Source organism: Lissotriton vulgaris, chromosome 5 (genome assembly GCF_964263255.1).
Source record: "Lissotriton vulgaris chromosome 5, aLisVul1.2, whole genome shotgun sequence".
In the NCBI taxonomy this organism is placed as follows: Eukaryota; Metazoa; Chordata; class Amphibia; order Caudata; family Salamandridae; genus Lissotriton; species Lissotriton vulgaris.
In genome coordinates this window covers 355,293,418-355,320,769 of record NC_141693.1, presented here as the reverse complement: position 1 = coordinate 355,320,769, position 27,352 = coordinate 355,293,418, and the positions used below count along the sequence as shown (strand labels likewise).

Genomic DNA, 27,352 nt, shown 5'->3' with positions numbered 1-27,352 from the left:
CCTAGCTACTAACACAAGTACAGCTATAATATTTTGAGCACTATCCAAGCAGACCTCTAACTAGCTACATACTATTGATACACTCTGCTAAATACCCAGTTAGTACTCATGCAGTGTAGGAATCGTCCAGTCTGTCCCATGCACTTCTTTAATCACGTATCTACCACTATCTACTTATCCTATCACTCCACCAATACGTAAGCACTTATAAATTGTGTTCACTCTGTTTGCAGCACTGTCATCATTCCAGTTACCAGTGGTATTCTTCTAAAATGACCTAGGCACCAACACAAGTACACATAAAATATTCTGTGCATAATCCCTACAAATCTCTCAGCAGATACATACTATTGGTCCACTCCATTAAATACTGAAGTAGTACCCATGCAACGTAGGATACCTCCTGTCAGTCTCATGCAATTCTCCAATCACCCACCCACTATGTGCATCAGTCTGCCAATACCTAAGCACTTAAGGGGCAGATTTACAAGCACCCTGTGCCATCAGTATATCACTTTTTGTAACGTAGTGATGGCGCCAGGCACTCCTTCATATTTACAAGGAGAGGACAAGCCACCCTGCGAGGTTTTTCCTCTCCTTGTAAATACGACCCCTTCATACACTGAACTTTGCGTTGAAGGGGCGTTCCATAGGTGTTGCTGTGGATGTTCCCACGCAACACCCATAGAAAAAGACACATCTCCAGATTTATGAGAAATCGTAAATCTGGAGATGTGTGTGAATGCTGCGCCATCCTAGAGTTGGTGTAGCAAGGCGCAACGAGGAGAATTGTTTTCATTTCTCATTTTATCCTCTTTCAATGCATGCTGCATTCCACTGCATTCGTTGAGAGGAAAATGCCTTTACTGATTGTGTTTGTGCAGGAAGGGACACCTTCCTGCACAAAAACAATCTCTGCACAACACAGACATCCTTGCACCATGGTGCAAGGGTGCCTGTGTCACCGCATGGCTGCAGTTTGTACAGAAGTGCAGAGGGAAGCCGAGAGTTGCAACATATTCATGTACATATGTCACATCCCTGTGCTTCGGAAGTGCCACAGTGCAGTGCAGCTAAAGAGCTTGCAGTGTCACGCTGCCGTACTTCGTCATAAATCTTTACCTATAAATTCACCATACACTACTAATGCATTCTTTCAGTCAATCATACTGTATACATATATTCAACCAATTTTTCACACATTACCTTGCAATTATAGTTTTTTCTTTAACCAGATAAGGTAGTCCTGATACGAACAGGGAGCCATTCAAAGGGACCAAACAGGTCCAGGGGTACAGATACTTGTCGATTTTAACAGTCTCCAGTCCATTTCCATATGCGTAGGCAGGACCGCTATTGAAGACAATGGAGAGGATCTGATGCAAGGGATAAAGGATGCTAAGCTGATGCAGTGGACCTTCCTGTGGCCAACTCTTGGTCCTTGGGCTGTTGTTTTCCGGCTCAGGGAATCTATCTCCTACAGGGTTCAGGCAAAGTCCAGTGCAGGTCCAGTTGTTACTGGTCTCCAGTCATAGCAGTACTAGGGGTTTCCTTTATTTGCCAATAACTTTTTTTCAGGGTGACCAATGACCATTATGCTCTCTCATGGGTTTCACAGGTACAGTAAACTCGGGGCACCTTGTCTCCTAGCATTCACCTCAGTATTCAGCAGCGGCCAGGCTTCTTGGGGCTGAGCTCACAAAAGGACAGGCTTCTCAGCTTTACTATGTTAAGCTTGATATCGGGTCTCACATTTCAATGTTTTTATGCTGCCTGTTGTGGATGGCTCAGCAGGCTATCCTTTGCAATGATTTCTTCAGGATTCATCAGCACAAACCTCATACTTCTATCACACTAGAGCAGTTTCATTTAGTTTGCTTCCACACTTGACCATGCCCGTCTATCAATAATCCTTGATAGGCAAAAGTTTCTTCTAGTTCAAAAGGGAAAGAATTGGAACCCAGTCCCTATTCGAATACGAATAATGTTCAAGCATTTGACTTCTGAAAAGCATTAAAATGTGTCCCTTCCTCTGTACAGCAGTACTTAATTCTGTTGCAAGTATGAAGCGCTAAAAAAAATGCAACAATTCAATACAATTATCTGGACCTAGAGCTCACTAGATATTCCCCAAAGAGGTTTTTTTTCTCTGTATTCTTGAACACAAGCGATTTGATGGAAGATCTAGGAAATAAGGGAGTTTCTGTTAGGTGTTGTGATTGTTTTTGGGAGTTTCTACAGCGTTATCTGTTTTTCTAGTCAAAAAGACAGAACTGTCATCGTATCGGGTCAGTAAGCCAATCTGATCTTGCAGTGTTTGCCAGTCTGTATTATAGCCTTGCACTGCACCCAAAAAAGCTTCTAAATGTAAGTGCCTGTTTGTAGGTTTTGCCTAGACAGCACATGCACCGTTTCTTCGAGGCCTTTGCTTTCTATCAGTGGGCTTAGAGACCACCCCTTGCTTACTATTGGTTGGCTTCATTGTGAGGGTCATTTGTTTGCTTCTTATTGATCAGCTGCTGTAGGCTCCCTTCCTTTTTGTCCCTCTTTTGGAGTATGGATGTATTACTTACGTCCTTTCACTGGTCATTGTTTTAGGCACTGCTTTTTTCTTTGGATTTAAGCACTCGGAGTGCTTCTTTTTCCGCTGGCTCCTAAGTGTACTTCTACCTAGATGAAACAAGCAATATTATGTCCTACAAAATGTTGGCTTGCTCCCATTCTCCATCCTTCCATTTGTTGTTCCTGTTGGTTATCGCCATTCTTCCTCCATTTGTTGTCTGTGATGGCTTGCTCCCATTCTCCTTCCCTCTGTTAGTTGTCTGTTGGCTTGCCCCGGACCTGCGCTGCTGTAGAACATAGATAAAATAAAAAACAAGCATTGGAAATGCAATAGGGCTCGCATTAGGAAAGTTTGAGGTATTGGTCTTATAAATAATTTTTTTTTTATTTGTTATTTTTTAAAATAGCTAAATTAATAGCTTTGTCATTTACAATGCCAATAGTTATACCTTTCACAAATGTGACACCTATAGCATTTGTAATGCAACATGTTTTGTATTTACGTGACTTAGATGTATTGATATTACAAATAAGGAAAAAAGAAAGAAAATGGACCAACAAAAGAAGAAACGGGTATGAAGAGAAAATGCAAAACAGGAAAAGGACTGAAGAATGAAAACAAAACTTTTAAAATAGCTTGAAAGAAAGGGCAAGAAATTAGGAGACAAGAGTATGATGAAATGGAGAGCTAGAGGGGTCGGGGTGAGCACATAACGAAGGTAGGGATGATTAACCGTCAGCACCAACAGTGGACATGCGATTGTGAAAATTGTGCTCTGAAAACAGGATGGACACCGCCGTGGGCCACAGTGCAGAAACGCAGTTAAAGCTTAACGTGAAAGAAGTTCAGACACACTTTGCCCCAGTGAAACTAGACACGAGATTGGGAGTGGGGCTGGGCCGGGCGGTGCTGCTCTGCACATCATGGAAAACAACAGTTTATCATGGCGGGGGATGAAGAGGCAGACTGTGGGAAGAGGGCAGGGAGGTAGACGGCTGTTCGTAAAAGATGGAAACAGAAAGAGGAGACCGTGAGAAGAAAAGGCGGGCAGAGACAGGAGAATGATGTGAGCGCGGGGACTGGTGATAGAGATCAGGGCGACAGGAGGGAGAGGGTGCGAGGGAAGGGACTGCTGTTCACGAGAGCTTTCTGTGCCGGGGAGGAAGAGGAGATAAAGGAAGAGGGAGGAGATAAGACAGGGAGCAGCAGGGGGAGGGAATGAGGGAATGGGATAGAGAGATGTGGGAGGAAAGAGAAAGAAAAAGAAGGAAAGACGGTGGAGGGAGGGGTATAGAGGGAAGCAAAGAAATGTGGCTGGCGAGAGGGGGAGGGGAAAAGAGATAAGAAGAAGGAGCTAAAGTGTGTATTAAAGTAGAGACAGAGTCCGAATACTGTAGAAAAAGAGCTCTTGGCATTGCTGTGGGGAGGGGGGAGGAGAAATGCGAGAAAGCTGCCATGTTAAAACAAGTAAAAAAAAAAAAACAAGCATCAGAGAGCATAAAAGGAGACACGGCCTGGCGGCCGTGAAACTGGAAGTACGTCCGGCCGGCCGTGAATAATTAGGGGATGAGAAATGCGCTGGGAGGAGAAATGCAGAGCACAGAGCGCACGCTGAGAAGCTTGTGGGAGGGAGGCTGGGCTGGCTTTTTATGTGGTAATGCGAGGCAGGCAGGCAGGTGGTTGGTGGCATTGTGCACGCCCTTTTTTAAAGGCTTGCGCAATGACCTAAAAAGCGCACATGCACTGCATGGAATCGCCAGTGGTTAAACTCTGGATAAGCCACTATAGAGCTTCGCCAGCTATGCGCAAGCGCATCAGCAGGTGAGCCCTAAAAAGGACACAGCCAATATGTTACGTAGGCATGACTTTTTTGGCTTTGCTAATGTATTTTTACATTTTTCTGTCTAGTGTACAGCATTGTTATGAAAGATTCAAATTGAGCTGTATACTGAATCCTCTTCTCCGGACTCGAACAAGGCTTTGCGCATTTTTTTTGTTAGACTTAAACATAATGTAATCAAAAAATAAATGTTAAAGTGAAATAAAATATTGTGGTGTATTGATATCATGTGGATGCCGCATTGATATTTTTCTTAATGTTCTAGAAAAATCATGGGCCATGTCGGTGGTATTTGAAGTTAATTTATTACAGATCCGAAAGCTCTGCCCAGTCTTCTATGCCTCGGTATATTAGCTGATTGAGTTTCCCGTATGTTGTGCTGCACCATACTCTCTTCCTCGCTGTTGCAGATCCTGTTATTCATTTGATATCTGGTTGATCATACTTTCCTCTTTCTCAAACTTCTCCTCTAGACTCCCTATGGCTCAGGACAGAACGCGACCACGCTTGTGTACCAACAAGCGCCTCAGACTATGAGCACCCAGCCTCAAAACCGTTCTCCAGTAAGTGAGCAATTTGTCTACCTTTTGTATCATGAACCACTTTTGGCATAATGATGCCTCAGTTTCATAGATGTCAAAAGTGGTTTCTTCAGAGCCTTGTCATTAAGTATGATCAATGTCTATATTATGCAATTTCAGGGTTCTTTGGTAACTTGATGTACTGATATTTTATTGTTAATCACAGGGTCACTGGCCAGAAACTGTGATGGGTCTGTGACACTGTTGTGATTTTATCTGCATTAATGAGTATATGTCTGTCTTCCCATACTACACACACATGGCCCCCAATAGGGAATGGGGTATAGAGACAGGACCATAAACATAGGAGGGAATCGAAAATGTTGGTGAGATAATGTTGTTTCCCAAGTTGCTTCAACTACAAAAAGGTCTAAAGTTCTCCATTATGAAATTATCTTTAATGTTCATATATAGTAGATTGTTTGCTTTTTGGTGGGATCCTGGAACACATTATTTAACCCCTTAAAGAAAGCATGTTTGTATGAGCTGGCAGATTCTGTTATGTTAAATCAGAGCTAATTAGCTATATAAATTCAGTCACTTTATTATGCTATGGTAGCAGTGTACTTGAAGCAGCAAGAGATAAATGTCCTTGCTTATCTAGATGACTTTATAGACCTGGCAAACTCATTCCTACAATAAGTGAAACATGTGTAGGGACAATATTCACATTAGGGGTCTCATTAACTGTGATAAATCATAGATCAACACATCCCAAGATTTTCAATGCAGATGGACTTGGACTCCTTGAAGCCTGAGCTTTCCCCATTCTAAAAAGGGTCCTAGCATTGAGGGGACAAGTTCATATTTATCAGAATGGGGGTTGGGAGCACACTGCCTCACAGTCCCAGCACAGTTCGCCCCTTTGCAGCCTGGTAAATGCAGTACACAGTTCAAACTTACTTCAAAATTAGCTGGAGTTTTTCACCAAAGTTGGTGCAGACATTGCTGTATATCTCTAGACACGTGTTTCTGGGTTGAGGCTGTCTTCAGTAGAGAGCAGCAGTATTAGAGAGCAAAGAAAAATCATCTGGGGTTGCTGGAAATGCTGCCAACTTTCTCTCAGGTCACAGTACCACTCACAGGCACACAGGTGCATATTTATCAGACATCAGAAGAGTGAGAGCTATTATGAAGATGTTGAGAATGGCTCATCAACCAGTGGTCTCGAGCAATGTTATTGGAGCAATCAAGTGTTTCTTAAATTGTAGACGGAATTAAAATGCATAGTGAAGAAGAGAAAAGATGAAAGGCAGATATATTTCAAATGCTCGATCCCCACACAGATGATCACAACAGACACATCGCTCATAGGTAGGATTCACACCTGGGAAATATGAATATCAAAGATTGATATACACAGGAGAAAGGAGCTGAGCACATCGATGTGTAGGAACTGAAAGCTGTGTTCTCAGCCCTGAACATATTTCACAAAGAAGTGGTGGGCAAAGTACTGCAGGTACTTTACAGACAACACAACAATGGTGATCTACCTAAACAAGGAGGCATGATATCAGATGTCACATCGAAGCGAATACAGGGCATGTGTTAATGGGTTGTTTAGAAGAACACACTTATGGTAGCAGCACACTAACCAGAGGAGAAAAATGTAGAGTTAGTTAGCCTCAGCAGTCTAGAAGAAATATCATGCATATGGGACCTAGCTGAGGGTGTGGTAGACACAATTTCTTTTGACTTGAGGAAGATCACACATCTTTTTGCAAAATGTACCTGCAAAAAAATGCAAAAGCTTCTCACCTTGGGTTTCACAACCCTAGTTCCAGTAGAATATGCAGTCAATAGATTGTTTAGAAACATTTGATTATGCTTTTCCACAAATCCCACTGATCCTAGTAGTGATAAACAACTCCAAACAAACCTAATAATCTTAGTAGTCTAGTAGTGGTCTTGACAGACGTGCTATTTAGACTTGATGGTAATAGAAGGCAACAGGCTGATAAACATTTCGTGTTTTCTTACTCTATCGTTATAATGCAGAATAGCATTCCACATGGACGCAAGCAACCTTAGTCTGCCATATTAAATCTTGGCCTATCTAAAGATGTAAAGGTAATCTGGAGAGGCAAAAACAAAAAACGCCCTTGCACAGTTTCTGTGCAATTAAAGACTGGATTTCCCATCATCAATCTGCACAGGAAGTGACATCACTGGACTCCCCATAATCCATCTCCACAGGAAGTGACATCACTGGATTGCACATCATTCATCTGCAAAGAAAGTGATACAACTGGTGTCCGGCTAAAACTTGTTTTCAAAGAAGCCTTGCAAGAGGACAGAATTTCATATAATCAGCAGAGGTCTCCAACTTGATCACCCCCTTGCATGAGGTCTACAACAACATCACTGCCATTTACAGCAACTTCATACTGCAATTGAACCCAACAGACCTCTCCAAACACCTCCCGAGCTTATCCAAAGAACCAGTACTAACCACATGAGCAATCATTACCCCAGAAGAAATCGTCACCAAAACGAAGTACGTTCACTCAGTGGCCCCATGGTCCACCACCCCCCCTAAAGATATCTAGAGGACTGCAACCCATCAGCGCCATGCTTACACCCATTCTGAATGCCTCCACCTCTTCTGCAACCTTCACAGATGCTTGGAATCACACAACTGTCCTCTCATTGCTGAGGAAACCCTCCGCGGACCCTTAAACAGCCCCCCACCTACAGAGTGATCCCCCTGCTACCATTCACAGCCAAAGTCTTCGAGAAAATCATCAATAGACGCCTAACTGAATACCTCAGTAACAACCAACTCCTCAACACAACTCTGTGTGGTTTCAGACCCAGCTACAACTTGGAAACAGCCCTCATTACCACAACGGAAGACATCCGCATGAATCTGGACAGTGGAGACACTGCGGCCCACATGCTTCTGGATTTCTATACAGCATTTGATATGGTATCTCACCCCATCCTCCTCCAATACCTACGTGACATCTGTATCCAAGGACACACACTTTGTTGGATTTGTTCCTTCTGGACTTTAAGGACCCGGTCAGTTAGCCCAACACCTTGGACGCATACATGATCCCTCTAGCCACCATCATCTACTCTCACGACTTCAACCTTCTCTCCTACTCCGATGGGACACAGCTCATTCTATTCCTAATTGACAAAGACGCCCAGTAACTTTATTACGTTCAATACCTGCATAACTGAAATTGCCTACTGGATGAAAAACAGCTGTCTGAAGCTGTATACTGACGGGACCGAAATAGTGATCTTCGGGAACATCACTTCATTCTGGCGTTCCAGCTGTTGGCCAGCAGAGCAAGAACCGGCACCGACATCCACCAACCACGCCAATAAACTCTGGATCCTTATCTTTTGCAAACTAGACATTACCTTCCAAGTCCATGCTATCACCACCTCATGCTTCCATACCCTGAAGAGGCTGAGGAAGATTTTTTCGAATGGCTCCCAATCAGCAATTAGAAAGCCTTCACACATGCTCTGGTCATAAGGAAGATGGACTATCCGAACACCCTTTAAGCCGGAAGGAATAAACACTCAATAGAAGGCTGCAGACTATTCAGAACTGAGCGGCCTGATTCGCTTCCAGCCTTCCATGCCACACTCACGTCATACATGAAGGAGCTCCACTGGCTCCCCATACACAAATGAGCACCCACACTTTAAGGCACTACATAACTCTAGTCCAGCATACCTCAACACTTGCATCTTCTTTCACAAACCTTCCAGATACTCTGCTCGGCCGGAATCCTACTTTGCACACTCTTATGGAAAACCTTAATCCGTCAGCAGAGCTTTTTTGTACATTATCCTAAGATGACCTGCCTCTACACATAAGAGCCTCCTGCTCACTTCTTCAATTCTGCAAGAATCTGAATACCTGGCTTTTAGAGTTGTCCCACTGGCCCTAGGTTTGGCTAGAATCACCTGTTCAGCGCCAGGATACCCTTTTGGGTGATAGTGCACTCTGCAAACCTGCATAACATATTTGTGTGCTAGAATTTCTGCCCGATCAGACCCTACTCCCATGTGCAGCCTTAACCTATGACTAGCTCTTGTCGTCAGACATCCCTGGACTGATATACAAAGCAGAGCCAAAATACTTCTCATTAACCACATACAAGAGACAAAGCCACTAAAGAAGACTGAGCAGTACTTTTTGGTACAAAGCATGATCCTCCAAGTATCAAAGGAAGCAATAACGAGACTGATAGTGCGAAGCATACTTGTTTCACATTGGAAGCACATCCTACAAGGAAAAAAAGGGGGCAACACTGATTTTTCTAGCCAATGTTTCAATAAATGATAAATGTATTGCAGCAATAGTTATCAGTAAACCCAATAACAAAAAAACGAATGTGTGAATAATAATTTGCTATGGAAGTTGTATCAAACCCACAATTAACGATGGGAGGAATGATTGCAGTTAGTCTAACCACTCGCAGTAGCTCAGGATAGCTTTCCACCCATCAGTTCTTTGCCCATCATGCCACCGCAGATTAGACTCCACTATATGGAAATCAGCCTTCTGCATGCTCCAATAGGAACAGTCCAGCCTGATATGCCAATCCAGGTCGTCTGTGAACCGTAAGATTAGCATCCCATTTGTTTGTATTTAGCATTTAAAATGGGTAGCACAGTGAAATAGAAATTTCAAAAACCTCTTTTCGTAACCACCTCAGAGGTCTGAAACTGCTAATTTATGCATGCACATGTGAATTTCAGAAGAGATTATGCTTCCCACCCCAGTGCTGAGCGTTTTATTTTTTTATGTTTGGAGCACTTTGGCTTAGGCCTTCGTCGCTTTTTTTTCCCCACTAAGGCATCGAGCCCAAAATTGCATACATTTTTTACAAACATACTTAAGGTACCCAAGGTTTGTGTATTTCCTAGTACGAGAAGATAAAATAGCAGAAATGTAGTTAATATTCATGGGATTGTTTGTAATTTATTATGCTAAAAATGGGGATAAACGTGCTTTGCAAGAAAGCATCTTATCTAACAATGACACAAACAAAAGGTTTGCTTTGCTAGGATGACAATGTTATTGGTTTCAACCTACTTGCAGTTTGTGGTGAAAATTGGTGGAGGAGTGCAAGAATCCTCCAATTGCTGCAAGAGCACAACCATGAGCGAGAGAACGCCTTCACATGCCGAGTGCAGCCACTGAGTCCATATGCAGCTGACTAACCTTCTAGAGACCGGAGCCGCTGTGAGTGCCTGCTGACGGAGCACACTCCAGGACTCTGCACGCTGCACTCCTACTGGATTGTTTAAGACCTGTTTGGGGCCTGTCGGCCTCGGGTGAACTCACTTCTGAGAGCACTGTGGCGCTAGAACACTCTTGACTTGAATTTAAGTCAGAGTGGACTCTTGACACCGACTGCTAATATGTAATTCCCTGGATGTTGTCAACAGTAAATGGGGAATAACCACAATCGGGAACGCGAGGAGGGAGTGGACCCGAGAATTGCAATTGAAATACTAAAGCCCTGACTTCAAGGGGGATTGTGTTTGTGAATTTCATATTTTTCCTTTGTGCCAGTAGACATAAAATAATTCTCTTTTTCCATAAAAGGGAGTATTTGGCTGAACATTGACGTGCTGCTGTTGCGAGCATTTATGGTTGAGTCCGTGTTTACTAATCCGTATACACACCTCCCATTTCCCTACCACCTCCCAACCCTGGACTGTGTGAACACGTTTACCACTGAGATTCATGTCCAGAAGGGGTTTAATTGGCCTGTTGCTCAGACTCCATAATAATACCAAAAACAATGGTCCTTACGAACAGAAAGGATAGGACAATTCAACTGGTCTGAATCAAACTTCAAAGAGATAAATAACAGGGAGAGAACAAATGAGTTGAACAATAATTATAGCATGCAATAGTTAATCCAAAACATCGTTATCAATTTATATTAGTGCTATACATCCACTATATTCATACATTGGTTGCTCCAAAAACCATAAAAATGTGTTCAATAGAAAGTGCTCATGCGTAAAAGGAAGAAAAGAAGAAAAAGACCCATAACATCTATAAACTTATTTCAAAATGCCCCGTTTGTTAAACATTTCATATATTCAAGGTATCTTTTGGCAAAAATAGACAATATTGTTAGTTCAAAATATGTTAAGTTTCGACCCGGCGGGGGAGAGTGGCCAGAAACCTAATTAGCGAATATTCTCCTGCCTATGCCTCTTGTTTGCTTACTGAAGAAGAGGATAGGGTTCAGTCCCTTTGGGCTTCTATGACACCCGGTGCGGGGTCCACTGATCTTAGTTAGAAAAGGTTAGGAAGGAACCTCACAGTCTCCACAGAAAGATGTGGTGAACTCTGTGATTGATCCTAGAACGTTTATGGCGCAGTACATGAGTCAGGCAAAGGAAAACCTTCAGGCCTGCCAAACGCTGAGGAAAAAATGGTACGACCCGAAAGCTATGGTGGCTGGGTATCAGGAAGGTCAGGAGGTGTTGGCTTTAAAGTCTGTTTGTCCTAGGGCGTTTTTTCAGGTTTCGTACTCCTCGGGATCCGGATGATGCTATAAGGGGTCCACCCCTTGACATCCCCAATCTCTGAATATAAAACACAGAGCGTTAAGGTGATCAAGTGAGGGAAGGGTAGGTAGGGAACAGCAGGGATGAGAACCTATAAAACAAAACAGAGATCAAAACACATATATGACTACTCTCTGTAAGGTCTCACTAAAGCCCATAACTACCTTATTCACTATTGGCTTGCACATCCGTGCATCTCTCCAAATAATAACAACCAATCCTGGTTTGGTGAATGAAACCTACACCAAAAAACAAAGCATACAATTATAATTGGCTCGCTTCCATTCTTACAGCACCCACACTCCCTCATGTTTCTTTACTTAAGGGATTCTGCTCACCGGTTCTGATAAAGGACTTCCAAAAATATATATGAAAAATATGCAGTCTTGTTATCAAAAAATAATGGTCAAAATCCCTCCGAACCTCCAAGGGGACTTTGTGAATGTCTCGGAAAGATTGAAGAAAGTAACGAACCAAATACAGCGTTAGAAACACGCTGTGATCCCAAGGTCTCTCCCTACCGTACTTGAAAGAATGCGGTTACATCACTGCGATACTAATTAATTTAGCAGACTGGGGGAATTCAGAATGTTATCCAAAGTCTGCTGCCTTCACAGCAACCCCAAATGTTATTTCGATAGTTTTGTAGGCGCGCATTCACCGTCCGGTGAAATCGCCAACTACTAATGCTGCTTTTGAGGACTAACCCCTCCGATGCGAAGCCTCTTAATCCTTTGACTTCTTTCGAGCCGCGGAACACTAACTTGGCGAGCTAGTCACTTCTGCATTCAAGGCACACCACACTCCAGCTGCTGAATGGAAAACACAAAACAAACCAAAAATGCCAACATCCAGAATTAGGCACACTAACTGGTGCACACTGCGACATCTTGTAGACGCTGACTCCACCTCCAACTCATGCCTCCTGGGATTTGTAGTTCTTGTGTTAGGTAGGCGCTCCTGGATACGTACTCCTGACAGTAGGCCCTCCTCAAATGTGCCTCCTAGAATCCAGGCTTATCCGGACACCTGCGGTGAAACGCTCATACCGCGGCAGGGGCGTGAACATTGGTCTCGGGCTCTCACGTATCGTCCTCTGAGGGGTACCCCTTCCATGATATAAGATACCACAACACTCCACGTCGATCCCCTGAGTCCAGAACCTTCCGGACCTCATACTCCAAACCACCTTCACAAACAACCGAAGGAACAGCCTGCCTCGGAGCCCCCATCGCCGGCTTCAGTAGGTTACAATGGAACACAGGATGTATGCGAAGGCTGCCTGGCAGTCTGTTTGTAAGCCACTGGATTCACCTGCTTCACCACAGCATACAGGCCGATGTACCTAGGATGGAACACGCTGCGTAGTTTTAATTTTATGTTCTTTGTGGAAAGCCAAACCCGATCACCAACCTGATAGCGTGGTCCTTCCATCCGGTGCCTGCCTTCCCACTTCTTGTACACCCTTTTAGCCACCAACAGGTGTTGTCTTGCCTTTTTCTGGATAGAGTGTAATGACTTAATGTAGGCCTGAACTGAAGGTTGATTTGCGATTTCCCCTGGGAGATAAATCTGCTGGGTCCTGGCACAGTACCTGTAGTTGGCCTCAAACTGAGATACCCTTAAAGAACAGTGTACAGCATTATTGTAGGATAATTCAACCATCCACAACAGAGACACCCATGAGTCTTGCGCCTCTTTGGCATAACACCTCAAATATTTTTACAGGGTCTGATTTAGTCTCTCTGTCTGACCGTCTGTTTGCGGATGGAAACTTGTTGAGACTGCCGATTCCATCTACAGAGCTTTACACCATTTTTTCCAGAAATTTGCAATGAACTGAGGCCCTCAGTCGGACACAATCACTTTGGGCAAACCATGCTGTCTGATGACGAACGTCAGGCTATCCACCACCACTAGAATGACCGAACATCCCTGATCCATAGGCAACCCTGTGTTGAAATCCAGACTGATATTCATCCAAGGATGATGAGGAGTCGACATAGGCATCAGCATTCCTTTTTTCGTGTGCTCTCACCTTTCCCTCTTGCACATTCTTCACACTGTTCAACCCATGCTCTAACATCTTTAACCAGCGTACACCACCAGAAATGTCTCTAAACCAACTGTCGTTTTTAGGATTCCTGGGTGTCCTGCCAAAGGAGATACATGACATCACTCATATGCCTTTTTCTGTAGTGCTTTTGAGTGAAGATACAATTTGTAGTTCCAAAAAGGCAGCCCCTGTTGGATGCTACGCAAAACAGACTCTTTTGCCCATCTCTCCCACCATTCAGTAGACTTGTTCCTCTTTACCTCTTTCAGAAATTGATCCACCCTCAAAACACAGATGACTTTTGAAGGGTTGATGATTGCTTGAGGTAAGCTGTTGAGAGGCCCTGCAATGGACTCCTGTCGAGATAAGCAATCTGCCTTGAGGTTGTCTGCCCCAGGTCTGAAGGTGATACCAAAGTCATATTCCACAAAGAACAGAGTCCATCTCATTTGTCTCTGTGTGAGATGCCTTGCGGTCTTCATGTACTTCATGTACTTTTTCTCTACTCCCCTTTCTTTTCCTTACCTCAGTGATAGCTGCAATCTCAGCGCTGGGACGCTCAAGGGCAGCCATGCGCTATACAAATCCTGCTTTCATTTCATTTCATTTCATTTCATTTCATTTCATTTCGGTGATCTGAATACACAGTGATGGGGTAACGGGCCCCTCATAAATATTGACGCCATTCCTGAAAAGCCCTCTTGATGGATAACAGTTCTTATTCCGCAATGGTATAGTTCTTTTCAGCCACTGTAAGTTTTTCAATGCCTGCTTTAAAGATAGGATTGCCCTTATGTGTTGGGGAAAACGCTACAAATAGTTGTTTGGTTTTTCTGAAAGTATGTGTTCTTTCTATGTAATACAATATTGCCCTTTTGACATCTAATGTATGTAGGGCCCTTTCTGCTACCGTCTGTGGTTTTGGAAAGAAGACTGGTAGTTCCACTGGTTGATTGATGTGGAATGCTGAAATTACTTTAGGCAAGAATTTTGGGTTTGTTCTAAGAACCACTTTATTCTGGTGTAACTGTAGGAATGGTTCTTGTATTGTGAATGCCTGTAATTCACTCACTCTTCTGAGGGAGGTAATGGCTATAAGAAAGGCCACCTTCCATGTAAGGAATTGTATTTCACACCTATGCATAGGTTCAAAAGGTGGTCCCATTAGTCTGGTGAGTACTATGTTGAGATTCCAGACTGGGGAAGGCGGTAGTCTTGGTGGAATGACTCTTTTGAGGCCTTCCATGAAGGCTTTTATTGCTGGCACTCTAAACAGGGATAGATGTTGCCTGTTTTGCAGGTACGCTGCTATAGCTGCAAGATGTACTCTAATGGAGGTGTAAGCAAGGTTACATTGCTGTAAGTGTAGTAAGTAGCAAATAATATTTTTTGTGGATGCGTCCAGAGGGTTGATGTTGTTACTGTTACAGTATACAGCAAACCTTTTCCACTTTGCTGCATAGCATGCTCTGGTGGTAGGACGTCTTGCTTGCTTAATGATTTCAATACAGTTTGGAGGTAAATTTAAGTATCCAAATTCTATGACCTCAGGAGCCAGATCGCTAGGTTCAATTGTTTGGGATCTGGGTGCATTATTTCTCCATGGTTCTGTGTAAGGTGCATGCGTAATATTCTTAACTTTTGATGTGGCACCTGTGAGAGTTGCAGGAGCGTGGTGAACCACGGCTGTCGTGCCCACGTGGGTGCTACTAGTATCATGGTCATTGAATGTTTTTGCAGTTTTCGAACCACTAATGGAATTAGTGGGAGAGGGTCAAAAGCGTCTGCAAATTTGTTGGACCAATTTATCCATAACGCATTGCCCTGCGACAGGTGGTGTGGGTACCTGGATGCAAAGCTTTGGCATTTTGTGTTCTGATGAGTGGCAAAGAGATCTATCTCTGGTTGTCCCCATCTTTGGAAGAATGGCTGCAATCAACCAGTGGAACTACCAGTCTTCTTTCCAAAACCACAGACGGTAGCAGAAAGGGCCCTACATACATTAGATGTCAAAAGGGCAATATTGTATTACATAGAAAGAACACAAACTTTCAGAAAAACCAAACCACTATTTGTAGCGTTTTCCCCAACACATAAGGGCAATCCTATCTCTAAAGCAGGCATTGCCAGGTGGATTGTAAAATGTATACAAATATGTTACATAAAAGCAAAGAGGACATTAACTGTTCCTCCTAGAGCTCATTCTACACGTAAACTAGGGGCATCTATGGCATTCTTAGGAAACATTCCCCTAGATGACATATGCAAAGCAGCAACTTGGATTACACCGCATACCTTCACAAAACACTACTGTGTTGATGTGCAGGCAACACAACAGGCTAGAGTGGGCCAGGCTGTACTAAAAACTTTATTTCAAACTGTTGCAACAGACACTGGTGACCACCGCTAGGGAAGTAACTGCTGTATAGTCTATTCATAAATGTACCATCTGCAGCCCATATGCCTCGAACGGAATATGCTACTTACCAGTATGCATCTGTTCTTGGCATAGAGGGCTGCAGAGTGGTACATGCCCTCCCTGCCTTCCCAGGAACCTGTGTCTGTTCCAACACTATCTTATATAGATACACTTACATGGGCATCTCTTCTTGTATTCTATTATACTACTCCATCTAACCCTACCATGGCAAAACAATCTAAGGATGGAGCCCATGCGCACTAGCACCCAAGGGAGGAGTCATCGGTCTCGTGACGACAAAAGACTTCTCCAAGAGAAAAACAAGTGCAATCATCCGAGCCCAACACCAGATGGCGATCTATTCATAAATGTACCACTCTGCAGCCCTCTATGCCAAGAACAGATGCATACTGGTAAGTAGCATATTCCATATCGTCAATGCACACGACCACCTAGTGATCTGCGTACTCTTTCAAAACGTCGTTCAGGAAATACTGAAATGCCGCTGGGGCTTTGCACAGTCCAAACCGCATTACAGTATATTCAAACAGACCGTAACGCGCCTTGAAAGCCGTCTTCCACTCATCACCCTCTCTGATGCGGACCAAGTGATAAGCCACTCTTAGGTCTAATATGGTGTAGATTGTTGCTTCTCTCACCTGATCCAATAACACAGTGATAAGAGGTAAAGGATACCGATTACGAATGGTGTTTTTATTCAACATCCTATAATCGCAACAAGCTCTTAACTCGCCACTAGATTTCGCTATGAAGAACAGAGGCGAGGCTGCGGGAGAACAGGAGGGCCTGATAAATCCTATCTTCAGGAAATGGTCTAAGTAGTCTCTGAGATGTCGGGTTTCAGACTCGGACAAAGCATACACTCTACGTGCCGGAATGTGGGCCCCTTCAATCAGATCAATCCGTCAATCATAATGTCTGTGAGGCGGAAGCTGTTCTGCCTTAGTCTTGCTGAACACATCCTCAAACTGAGCATACTCGAGTCGCAAAACTACTTCCTTCTCTGCTGCGGTAGCAATACAAAAAGGATACGTCAGAGCTATGGCTTGAGAGGTATGTCCTTGTACACAGTGTACTACACATTCCTGAGACAAAAACTGCACTGTCTTATTCTTCCAGTCTATCGTGCGGTTGTGGTGTCAGAACCAAGGCATACCCAGTGTTACCTCATACTGAGGTTCATCAATAATGTTAAGAGCTATTTCTTCCACGTGTTGTTTCTTACCATCATCAATAGATAGCGTAAGGATTTCGTTTTTTTCCGTAAGGAGACCTGATTTTATTGGTTTACCATCCACCGCTAAAACCTCCTCTGGAATCTCACATGAAATGCTACCAACTGCTAAGTGTTTTACTAGCCCACTGTCAATGAAATTACCCGTTGCTCCAGAATCCAACATTGCGAAGACCTGATGCACTTGGTGGTTGAATCCCAAACCCACTTCCAAAACAATGTGTGCTTCTGTGTCTTTCACTCGATTAGTCGATAAAGACGGAATCTTCCACTCCTTGTCCTCGGTCTGTATCTCGTGTTCCGGTGATAATTCACTGGATTCTGTGCCTACAACTGTAACTGCCGCCGCCTTATTTCTATAAGAAAAGCCCTGTGTCTTAGGCTTGGATGGACATTCACGGACAAAATGCCCTTTCTTGCCGCAATACATACACAATCCCTGTGTGCGACTGCTCTCCCTCTCTGTTCTTGAGAGAGGTGCCCTGATTGCTCCTATCTTCATAGGTTCACTTGTAGGATCACTACTTGGAATCTCCTTTCTAGGATTTTTATCTGATCTGTAGAAAGACCTATCCCCTCTATGCTTTTCACCCCCTCTCTCTGCCATGCTACCATCTAGTCGTAAGGTCAAATTAACTAAAATAGCACAGGTCACGGGCTGAGGGTCAATTTGAGCTATCACATCTTTCAGATCATCCCGTAGGCCTTGATAGAAGAGGGACATTCTCTTTTCTTCTGGCCATGCAGTTTCAGCCACCAATCTGTTAAAAGACGTGAGATAAGAAACCAGATCATGTCTCCCTTGCCTGACTTCAAACAATTCTCTGTCTGCGCTAAAGGTAGTAGTCCTTCTGTCAAACAATCTTTCAAACACAGCCCTAAAAGCCTCCCAATCAGACAACATGGGGTCATTGTTTCTAACCAAGGGAACAGCCCAATTTGCTGCATCTCCGACCAAATATGAAATGGCGAAAGCGACTCTGGAATGATTAATGGGGAAAGACGAGGGTTTACAGGAAAAGTGAAGCTAATTTGTGTCAGAAAAACTTGTATTTTTAGGGGATCACCGGAATACCTTTTGGGGCTGGCTAAAGGAATGGTGGGGGGAGGACTATTACTTGAATTTGGGGATTACTAGTGACTGAAACATCAAAAGGGTTTCAGGTTAATTGGTCAACCCTGCCCCTTAATGCTGCTGTTTCTAACCTAGAGGCAGCTAATTCCTCCTGCACTTAGGCCAACGCCTCTACTACATCATCCATAGACGCTATTATGAGCCACACCTGGACCAGGAGGAGTAACCTTTCTTGGGTGCGTAATTCTGTCAGGTTTCGTACTACCTGGGATCCGGATGATGCTATAAGGGGTCCAGTGGTTTTCTCAGGCGCACAGAATGTTTCTGCATGAAAAAGAGAGGCAATCCTTAAGTCAATTATAATTAAAATGATGATCAGGGAAGGTATAGAGCATTCATAAGATCAATAATAATACTGTCTCCCAGAAAACTATAACCTTTTCATTTGAGTTAATCAAATTGGAAGGGTAATGCACTAAATGCATCTTGGTACAGACTATGGTCAAATTAGATCTTCTTCAAAGAGTGACCAAAGATAAAATATTTATTTAGTGAACCTTTAGGATATCCAGGAGTATACTTGTGAAGTTTCCAATTTCGAGCCACAGATACGGCTGGGACCTGCTTTTATGAGCCGATCATGTTGCTATTGAATTGTGGGAAAACCGGTATCTAACCAGAACCCACAGTGATAGAAAGGTAGACTCTATTACCTAGGAGGTTGAATTCATTATGTGTTCCTTTGTGGTAAGGTTCACACAAATAACAGCTGTAGGCACATCAAACTTCTTGTAGTTCTGATTAGCTGTGCAAAGGCAAAAATTAAAAGGGGGGTCATTGGGTCAGACGCGTCCCAATCCAATTTGAGATGGCAAGATGTGTCATAGTTTTTCTTATGCAAAAGATATGGACCAAGTGTGGCCATTCTCTACACTATTCTTTTCATTAAAAAAAGACCAAAAAACACAGGTTCCAAAAGTGACCAGGACTTCATGTGCGTTACCACGTGAAATCCACCCCACAATAGGGGTTAAGTTTACATTGTCAAGGTTATACATGTTAAGTCCTTCACATGCCAGGCGCTCGTAACAATACCAAATTCCAAATATTCAGATTTAACTGTAAGTCTGTACCATATCAAACACTCATGACACTCATGACCATGCCCCAGACCCATGTCACTTGATATATAAGCGCCGCCCCAGCTGGAAGTAAATTCTAAACTTAATACTAATACTCATTTGACCCATGCCAACATCGCACGTCCGTTACCGTACCAGATACTGCTATTAGTACCTATTGGTCAAAAGGAGCGTTCACAGCTTCAGATTTTAAAACTGAAACGGCCTGCCTCACACACCAAGGGTAAGGTGTTGCCGCCCATAGGATGGAACCAAATTCAGGAAGTATACACCCTAACGTATAGCATCTTGCCTATCTCTCTCTTGAATACTGGACCGCAAACTCCCAGAAGTGATGTTGAATAGCGTTGTTGTCCTCTCCCGCTACTAGACACGAACGTGGTGGTTGAGGAAAGTGACATCTAATGTTGCACCTTCCCTCTTGAGAGGACTAGAACATAACCGTTGTTTCTCTATACTTCCTGTAGTTTATCTCCTGTATGACAGCCAGACAGAAAAATATGAGCAAAAAGTGCAGTTGCACAGCGTGTTCCTGAATATATACCTAGTGGGATGACGCCAATTAAATTTAACTGCATCGTGTTCTAGGTTTGCACCGCACAAACAAATAATTGGCCTGAACTAATAGCAAAACGTTGGTAGTATAGATAGTGTGTGATAGAAATAGACAACCTCCTCCAAAAGATGTTGAGTAGTGCAAGATGTAGTTGTATCTCAAGATCATTTGCCAACCTATCGACACTGCTTCATCATAGTTGATTGATAGTAACACAGAGATGTCTTTTAGCTGTGCAACAGATAAGTCTGATAAAGTAGGTCCACACTCAGGTTGTGTCTTATGAAATTCAATCGGGTGAAAATGACATTTTAATTAGGCCTTACACACAAACTTAAAAACATCAAAATGAAGGTCTGAAAAGATGCCATGATTCGCAGGGCAAACCCCCTACCCTTTTATTTAGAACAGATCATTCAGGGTACAGTCTGACAGGTTAATAACTAAATTCTCCTTTGGCCTCATGTTTTTATCAATAATCACCCATTCTGCCAGCTCTATTTGTTTATTCTCTTCCTCCGGTTTCTGGTCAGCACTGGATCTTTTTTCTCCATCCACCCCTTCTTGTCTTGTATTGAGCCTTTGTTGATTGTTGCCAATTTTGCATCTCAGAACTTCTAAAAATGTGGAGGAAGTGTTATGTTAGGCACCCTCCAAATTCCTCTCACTAGGACTTGCCTCCTCAATCGAGGACACATTAGAGCTACTGTTGACACTTGATAGGCTTCCAAGTCTAGCGTACAGATTGTCCACTTTTGGTCCAAATCTTTTTCATATGAAAAAGTACGACACACACACTGCTATCTCAAATCGGATTGGGGAGCTTATGACTCTGTGACCCCCTTTTTCATTTCTCCATGAGCACAGCTGTACAGAACTGCAAGAAGTTTAATGTGCCTACAGCTGTTCCTCGTGTGAATCTTGCAGCAAGGGAACAAATAGTGGATTCAACCTCCTAGGTAATAGTCTATCTTTCTATCACTGTGGTTTCAATGGGATAACTCGGAGAAGACAGAAGTCCTCATCCTCCGACCCTCCCCTGCAACATGGGACTTCACCTGGTTGCCCATCGCCCTCGGAAACTCCCCCCACTCCCACAGACCATGGCCGAAACCTCGGCATCATACTAGACTACTCCCTCACCATGACCCGACAGATTAACGCCGTCGCCTCCACCTACTTCAACACCCTCCACATCCTTCGCAAGACCTTCAAATGGATCCCCCCCCGAATCCAAAAAGACAGACACCCACACACTCATTACAAGCAGACTTGACTACCGGAGCGTCCTCTACGCTGGAATCAACAAATTCCTGCTCCTCAAACTCCAAACCATTCAGAACACAGTGGTCAGACTCGTCCTCGGCATCCCACGACATGAATACATCACCCAACACCTGCGAAACCTCCACTGGCTCAACCCTATCTGTGTCTCGAAATTTACTTCACAAGTATACTCATAGATATCCTAAAGGTTCACTAAATAGACATTTTATCCTAGGTCACTCTTTGTAGAAGGTCTAATTTGACTATAGTCTTTACCAAGGTGCACTTAGTGCATTACACTTCCAATTTGATTAACTCAAATGAATTTGACGCGAAAGGATTGTTTTCTGGGCGAAAGTATTCTTGATCTTACTATTATTCTATTCCTTTTCCAATCATTATTTTAATTGTAATTGAATTATTGATTGCCTTGCCTCTTTTTTTCATGCAGAAAGATTCTGTGCACCTGAGGAACCACTGGATGGTGTTTTTAAATGGGTAACTTGCATATATGACACATGTTTTGATCAGGAGTTTCATGCCGCGTTTACTGAATGAGACGCACAATATTTTTTCAGCAGAAATTAATATAGCATATAAGTCGAAGAGCCAGGTCTTGAGGTCCTTCCTGAACGTGTGCAAGGTCGGGGAGCATCTGATGTTAACAGGTAGCTCGTTCCAGGTTTTGGCTTGGATGTAGGAGAAAGCTCTCCCACTGGTTCTGTTTCTGCGGATGCTGGGGACCTCTGCCAGGGCGAGGTCGGCGTGGCGGAGGTTCCTCTTGGGTACGTGGTAGGATATTCTCTCATTGAGGTATTTGGATCCGATGTTGTGGAGGGATTTGTAGACCTCATTATCATATGCAGAACAATCTGATTCTTGTATAATGAGGTCTATTCAGAATGTTTTGTTGGATTAGGCGGAAGCCAGTTCTAATGGCCTCCTCCCGAGGTTAGCAAAGTACCACCCCCACCAGTCATTGCCTACCAACGTGCCCAGGTTGCACTCCCATTTATCCATGAGTCCCTCTAGGGAAGGAAGGCTCCCAGTTAGGAGTACAGACGGGACACTGCATGACTTGTCACGGGAGCCCCCAAGACTCTGAATTCCAATGGGGTCTCCTCCGGTGCCTCGCGTAGTATCTCCATATACTCTTGCAGGAGAAAATGTAATTGTTGGTACCTTAGATACTGGCTCCTTGTCAGCTCATATTGTTCCTGCAGTTCCAAGAAGGGAATCCTATCAGTCCCCCTCCAGACATCTCCTACTTTTGATATCCCAAGTGGTCCCATTTTGTAGGGCCCGCAATTTCTTCAGAAGCTCAGAATCACGCAGCAGGGTTTCCAAAGTCAATTTGCCTTTCCAGCCTAGGGCCTGGGATGCTTTGTACCATACCCTGACCACCACCGCAATAAGAGGTAGACAGGGCCTACAATCCCTGCTCAGTGTAGAGGCGGCCTACATATCCCTCTGGGTCCATAGCTCTTCTATCAGCATGTATTACGGCTCCTGCTGGGAGGCAAATGCCTAGTCATTAATAACTTGTAGCTGCGATGCCCAGTAATACAGCTTCAGGTCTGGTAGAGCAGTTCCACCCTCCAGGAACTTTGTAGTGAGGGACGACCATGATATCCTCTGTAGTCCCCCATCCCACAGCAGACTTCGTGTCACATCCGCCACCTCCCAAATGAAGGTGTCTGGGATTTAAAATGGTGTATTTTGCAGCACATAAAGGAACTTTGACAAATATCATTTTTTAAAGGGCTGCTTTGCTCATTGGGGAGACCTGGGGTGCCTGCCAGCGGGCTGCATCAGCTCTATATGACTCCAGGATTTTATCTAGATTTTTCTCTGTGGAACAACTCTCGATCTTGGGTTTTGCAAATTCCCAGTCACTGGAAACCTATAGGTTTCCTCTTCATAGGGTGATTGCAACTCCTCTCTGCTGTCCCCTCTGTCAGAGTGAATGCAGTGGATTTGTGCCAGTTTATATGGATCCCAGAGTAAGAGCCGAATACCTTCATCATTTCCAGCACTCGTGGAATGGCGTGTTCTGTATCAGCCAGGTACAGCAGAGCTTCATCCACATGGAGGGAGACCACATCCTTCCATCCCCGTCCCATCAAATGCCCCTCAACAGTGCGTCCTTCTGTAGCCAGCAGGCTAAGGGGTCGATCACCAACGCAAAGAGGAGAGGGGACAACGGACATACCTGCCTGGCGCCTCTTCCAAGTTGGAATTCTTTGGAGAGAACCCAATTTGCCTTAACTCTTGCAGTGGGGTCTGTGTATAGCAACCTCACCCAGGCCAGGAAGAAGGGGTCTATCCCCATATTTTTGGGAGCAGTGCCATCAAACAGGACCACTCCACTGAGTTAGAATGCCTCTTTGGTATCCAGCGATTGCAAAATAGCTGGCTTCTCAATTTGGTCACACCAAGTCAGACAACCGACCAGTCTTCGCAAGTTGTCTTGTCTACCACCTGCATTATGTAGTTGACCAACTCCATGGCCAGCACTTTAGTTTCAATGGTGAGGAGAGAGATTGGCCTATATCCGGCACAGGCCCCGCACGGCTTCCCCTTCTTAAGGATCATGACTATAGTTTTGCAGCGTGAATCTTTCTGGATTCACTATGCTGTGCATATTCCGCGGTCTTGTGGTTGGGTCCGGATTCGTAGTCTTTTCTTCTTCTTTTTTTTTTTTTTTTTTGTAGCCCTTGTGGGCGTCGGCGTCACACCTCCTCGGGTGCATTTCCGGTGACGTCGGCATGCTTCCTGCGGAAGCTCCCACTCTTGGGCGCCATCTTCAGATTCTTTTTTCCGCGGTCGGGTCTGGATCGTTCCCGTTGGGCTCCAGACATTTTTGGAGAAAGTACTGAAAAGAGTGGAAGTTGGAGGAGATATTGGAAGAAGAAGACTAAAGAAGACTTCACAAAACATTGACGAAGAGGAAAGAAGGTGAAAACCTCGAACTTCGATGATAGTCGACGCCCACGCGCTTAGGGAGGCCTGAACGCACGAGGATGGACAACACGCCGTTCAAGTTCTGCCCGAACTGCAGACACAAGTACGCACAGAAAGATCAGCACCCGGTTTGCAACCTCTGCCTACCGGTAGAACACAGAAGCGAGGACTGCAACGCCTGCGCCGTCTTCGCCCAGCAGACCCTCCATGTGAGGAAGAGACAGAGGGTAGCACACGCCGCCCTCGGAGGAAAATCCCCGACGCCATCGCTGTACGAGCTGGGGATGTCCTCAGAGGAGGAGGACAACGCTGCCGCCGAAGACGACGGCTACACGGTCGTAGAGACAGATTACAAGAAGACACCTGATAAGGTAGGAGACTCGACGTCCCACAAGAACACGAGAGACTGAGTCTCGAAAGCACGAGGCCAAGAGCCCGAAGGCGTCGACGCAGCGACATCTGCCGTCCGCGACCACGAGCAGGCCCAGCGGATCCTCGGGGAAGGAGTCCATGGCGCCGAAGGCTGTTGACCAGCAGAAAGCGTCGAAGATCGTCGCCGAAAGGGACCGATCGACGTCGAGGGAGAAAGACCCTAAAGCCTCTGCAACGTCCAAGGACCCAAAAGCCAGTTCGACGTCCAAGCCGTTGACGCCGAAAATCTCGACGCCGAACCAGGCGCCGAAGAGAGGAGCCGAACGTTCCGAAGCCGAAAACGCGGCCGAGGTGGAAAGGAAAAGACGTCGGCTGGAAGCCGAGATGGCAAGCCTCTTGCAGCGGAGAAAGGAGGTCGCCGCCGAGATGAGTGCCTTCACGATTCCACACAAGACCAAGCACGCCGTGCTAGATCTGGTCGAGGAGGAAGAGGAACATGTCGACGACCATGTGCCTAGCGACGAGATGGTCGACGACCGGGAAGCTGAAGAAAATCCCTACGAGGATTACAGCTACGAGGACGAAGAGGGCAGTAGGGTGGACGCCGAGTCGGTCACCTCTGACCCACGTGAGGAGGATTACCTAGACGTCGACACCGAGAGCCCGGAGGAGGCGGTCGACTCATACCCCTCGAGACCCTCGCCGCCAGACGACATCGGGGCATACAACTCGGCGATACAATCTGCCTCGACTGCATTCAAGTTAAAGCTCGACGAAGAAAAGCAGAAAGCAGACTTCCTGCTAGAGACATTGCTCCCAACGCAAACAAGAAGCCAGTTCCTCCCAATGCTCGAGAGCGTCTTGGTGCAGGGAAAGGAAGCGTTCAAAGAGCCCGCAACATGCAAGGTGGTAACTCCCAGAACAGAGAAAAAATACAAACACTCCTCGAAGGACCCGGCCTACATTCGAGGCGATGTCTCCGCTGACTCCATTATCACGGCCACAGCTAGGAAGAGGGCGAGCGTATCTACTACCTCTGGCCCACCGCCGGATAAGGAGAGCAAGAGGATGGATCTGGTGGGGAGAAGGATCGAGCGAAATGCCGCGACCCACTGGCGCATGGCTAATTCCAACGCCCTGTTAAACAGACACATGTACCAGATCATGGAGGGGCTGGGGCACTTGGTGAAGGACCTACCCCAGGATGCCAGGCAGAAGGCCGAAAAATTGATCGAAGAAGGGAAGAACACGGCAAATTCTTGCCTTAAGACGGCCCTGGACGGAGCAGACACCGCCAGCAGGCTAATGATAATGGGTGTCACGGAAAGGAGACACGCCTGGCTCAGGATCTCAGGGTTCAAACCCGAGGTACAACACAGTATCCTGAACACACCGTTTAACGGCGAAACGCTTTTCGGAGCAACGGTTGACGACAAACTATGCCAACTCAAAAAAGATAACGAGACTGCAAGATCCATGGGGGCATTGCAGTTCAGAGGCAACAGAAGAGGCACCCCGGCACGGAGGCCCGGCGGGAGAGGTGGAAACCAGCCAGGTACATCGCACCAGGCCTTCCAGCAGACGCACCAGGCAGACTCGTAGGCTCAGCAAGGTCACCAGAAGCAGTTCTGGCAATACCAACCAAGGGGTCAGTCCTTTCGAGGGAGAAATGGACGTGGCCAGAATAGAAGAGGGGGGCAGCAGCCCACCTCGAAGTGACTTCACACTCCCCCGGGTGCCCGACCACAGAAAAGATCCCAGGGGGCACCACGTACGAAGGGGTCAGGACAATCTAATGACCTACGACCACATGACACCAGGGATCCTAAACATCAGTTCGAGGCATGTGGGCTGCTAAATTCATATCTTAGCATTAGATCGCCACCTAGTGTTGGGTCCGGATGATCGCACATTGTTGTCCTGGAAGAGTCTTCGAAGTATCCTGAGATGGGTGGCTCCTCCCCTGGACTACAGTGCGCATGGGCATCGGCTCCATCCCCAGATTGTTTTTTTCCGCCATTGGGTTCGGATGCGGTCTCGACGTCTCTCCGTCGGAACCGAATAAACATCAATCTTTACGGCCAAAAGGCTTGGGTTCTTTACGTCGGTATTGTTTGCGTACGGTCTCGAGTTCTTCCGTCTCTCGGAGCCGGATTCAGCGGAGTTTGTAACACTCTTCGGACATCGAGGCCTTCTCATCGCGACTCGACAACAAGTTCCCAACATGGAGCGGAGTCCGTTCAAACTCTGTCCGCTCTGTGGGTCCAAATACCCACACATAGACGTGCATCCGGTCTGTAATAAATGCCTTTCGCCGGACCACGACGAAGGCAGTTGCAGGGCCTGTGCGAGTTTCAGGTCGAAGAAGACTCTCACGATTCGGCGCGCGGTGCGCCTTGTGGCCAAACAGGCGGCCCCGGATCCAGAAAACATCTTCGACGACCAAGAAGACGAGGACCAGAGCCATCATCTTCAAATCTCCCCGCCCGAGACGGAGGTCGAGGCCGATCCGGAATATGACGACGACGGAGTCGTGGATCAAGACCTTGAATAAGTCGACGAGGTAGGGGACGACAATATGGTTTATGGGGCCGCGGAAGATAGCTCAGGGGACGAGCTATGCCCCGAAGTTGACGGACATCAGGAGAGGGTCGCGGGATCGCCTGTCTGCCTTACCCAAGACCCCGGAGCGCAAGCCACGG

At 45.4% G+C, this 27,352-nt stretch overlaps 1 protein-coding gene across 28 annotated transcripts in view; it reads left to right on the top strand.

The window, feature by feature from the left end:
* EIF4G3 (eukaryotic translation initiation factor 4 gamma 3) overlaps window positions 1-27,352 on the top strand; it is a 1,432,461-nt gene that overhangs the window by 319,173 nt on the left and 1,085,936 nt on the right. For all 28 annotated transcript variants that reach the window (XM_086921648.1, XM_086921654.1, XM_086921652.1 and 25 more), the window contains one exon: window positions 4,877-4,966. In XM_086921648.1, the coding sequence (XP_086777774.1) occupies window positions 4,877-4,966 (90 nt within the window). The remainder of the gene's footprint in view (window positions 1-4,876; window positions 4,967-27,352) is intronic.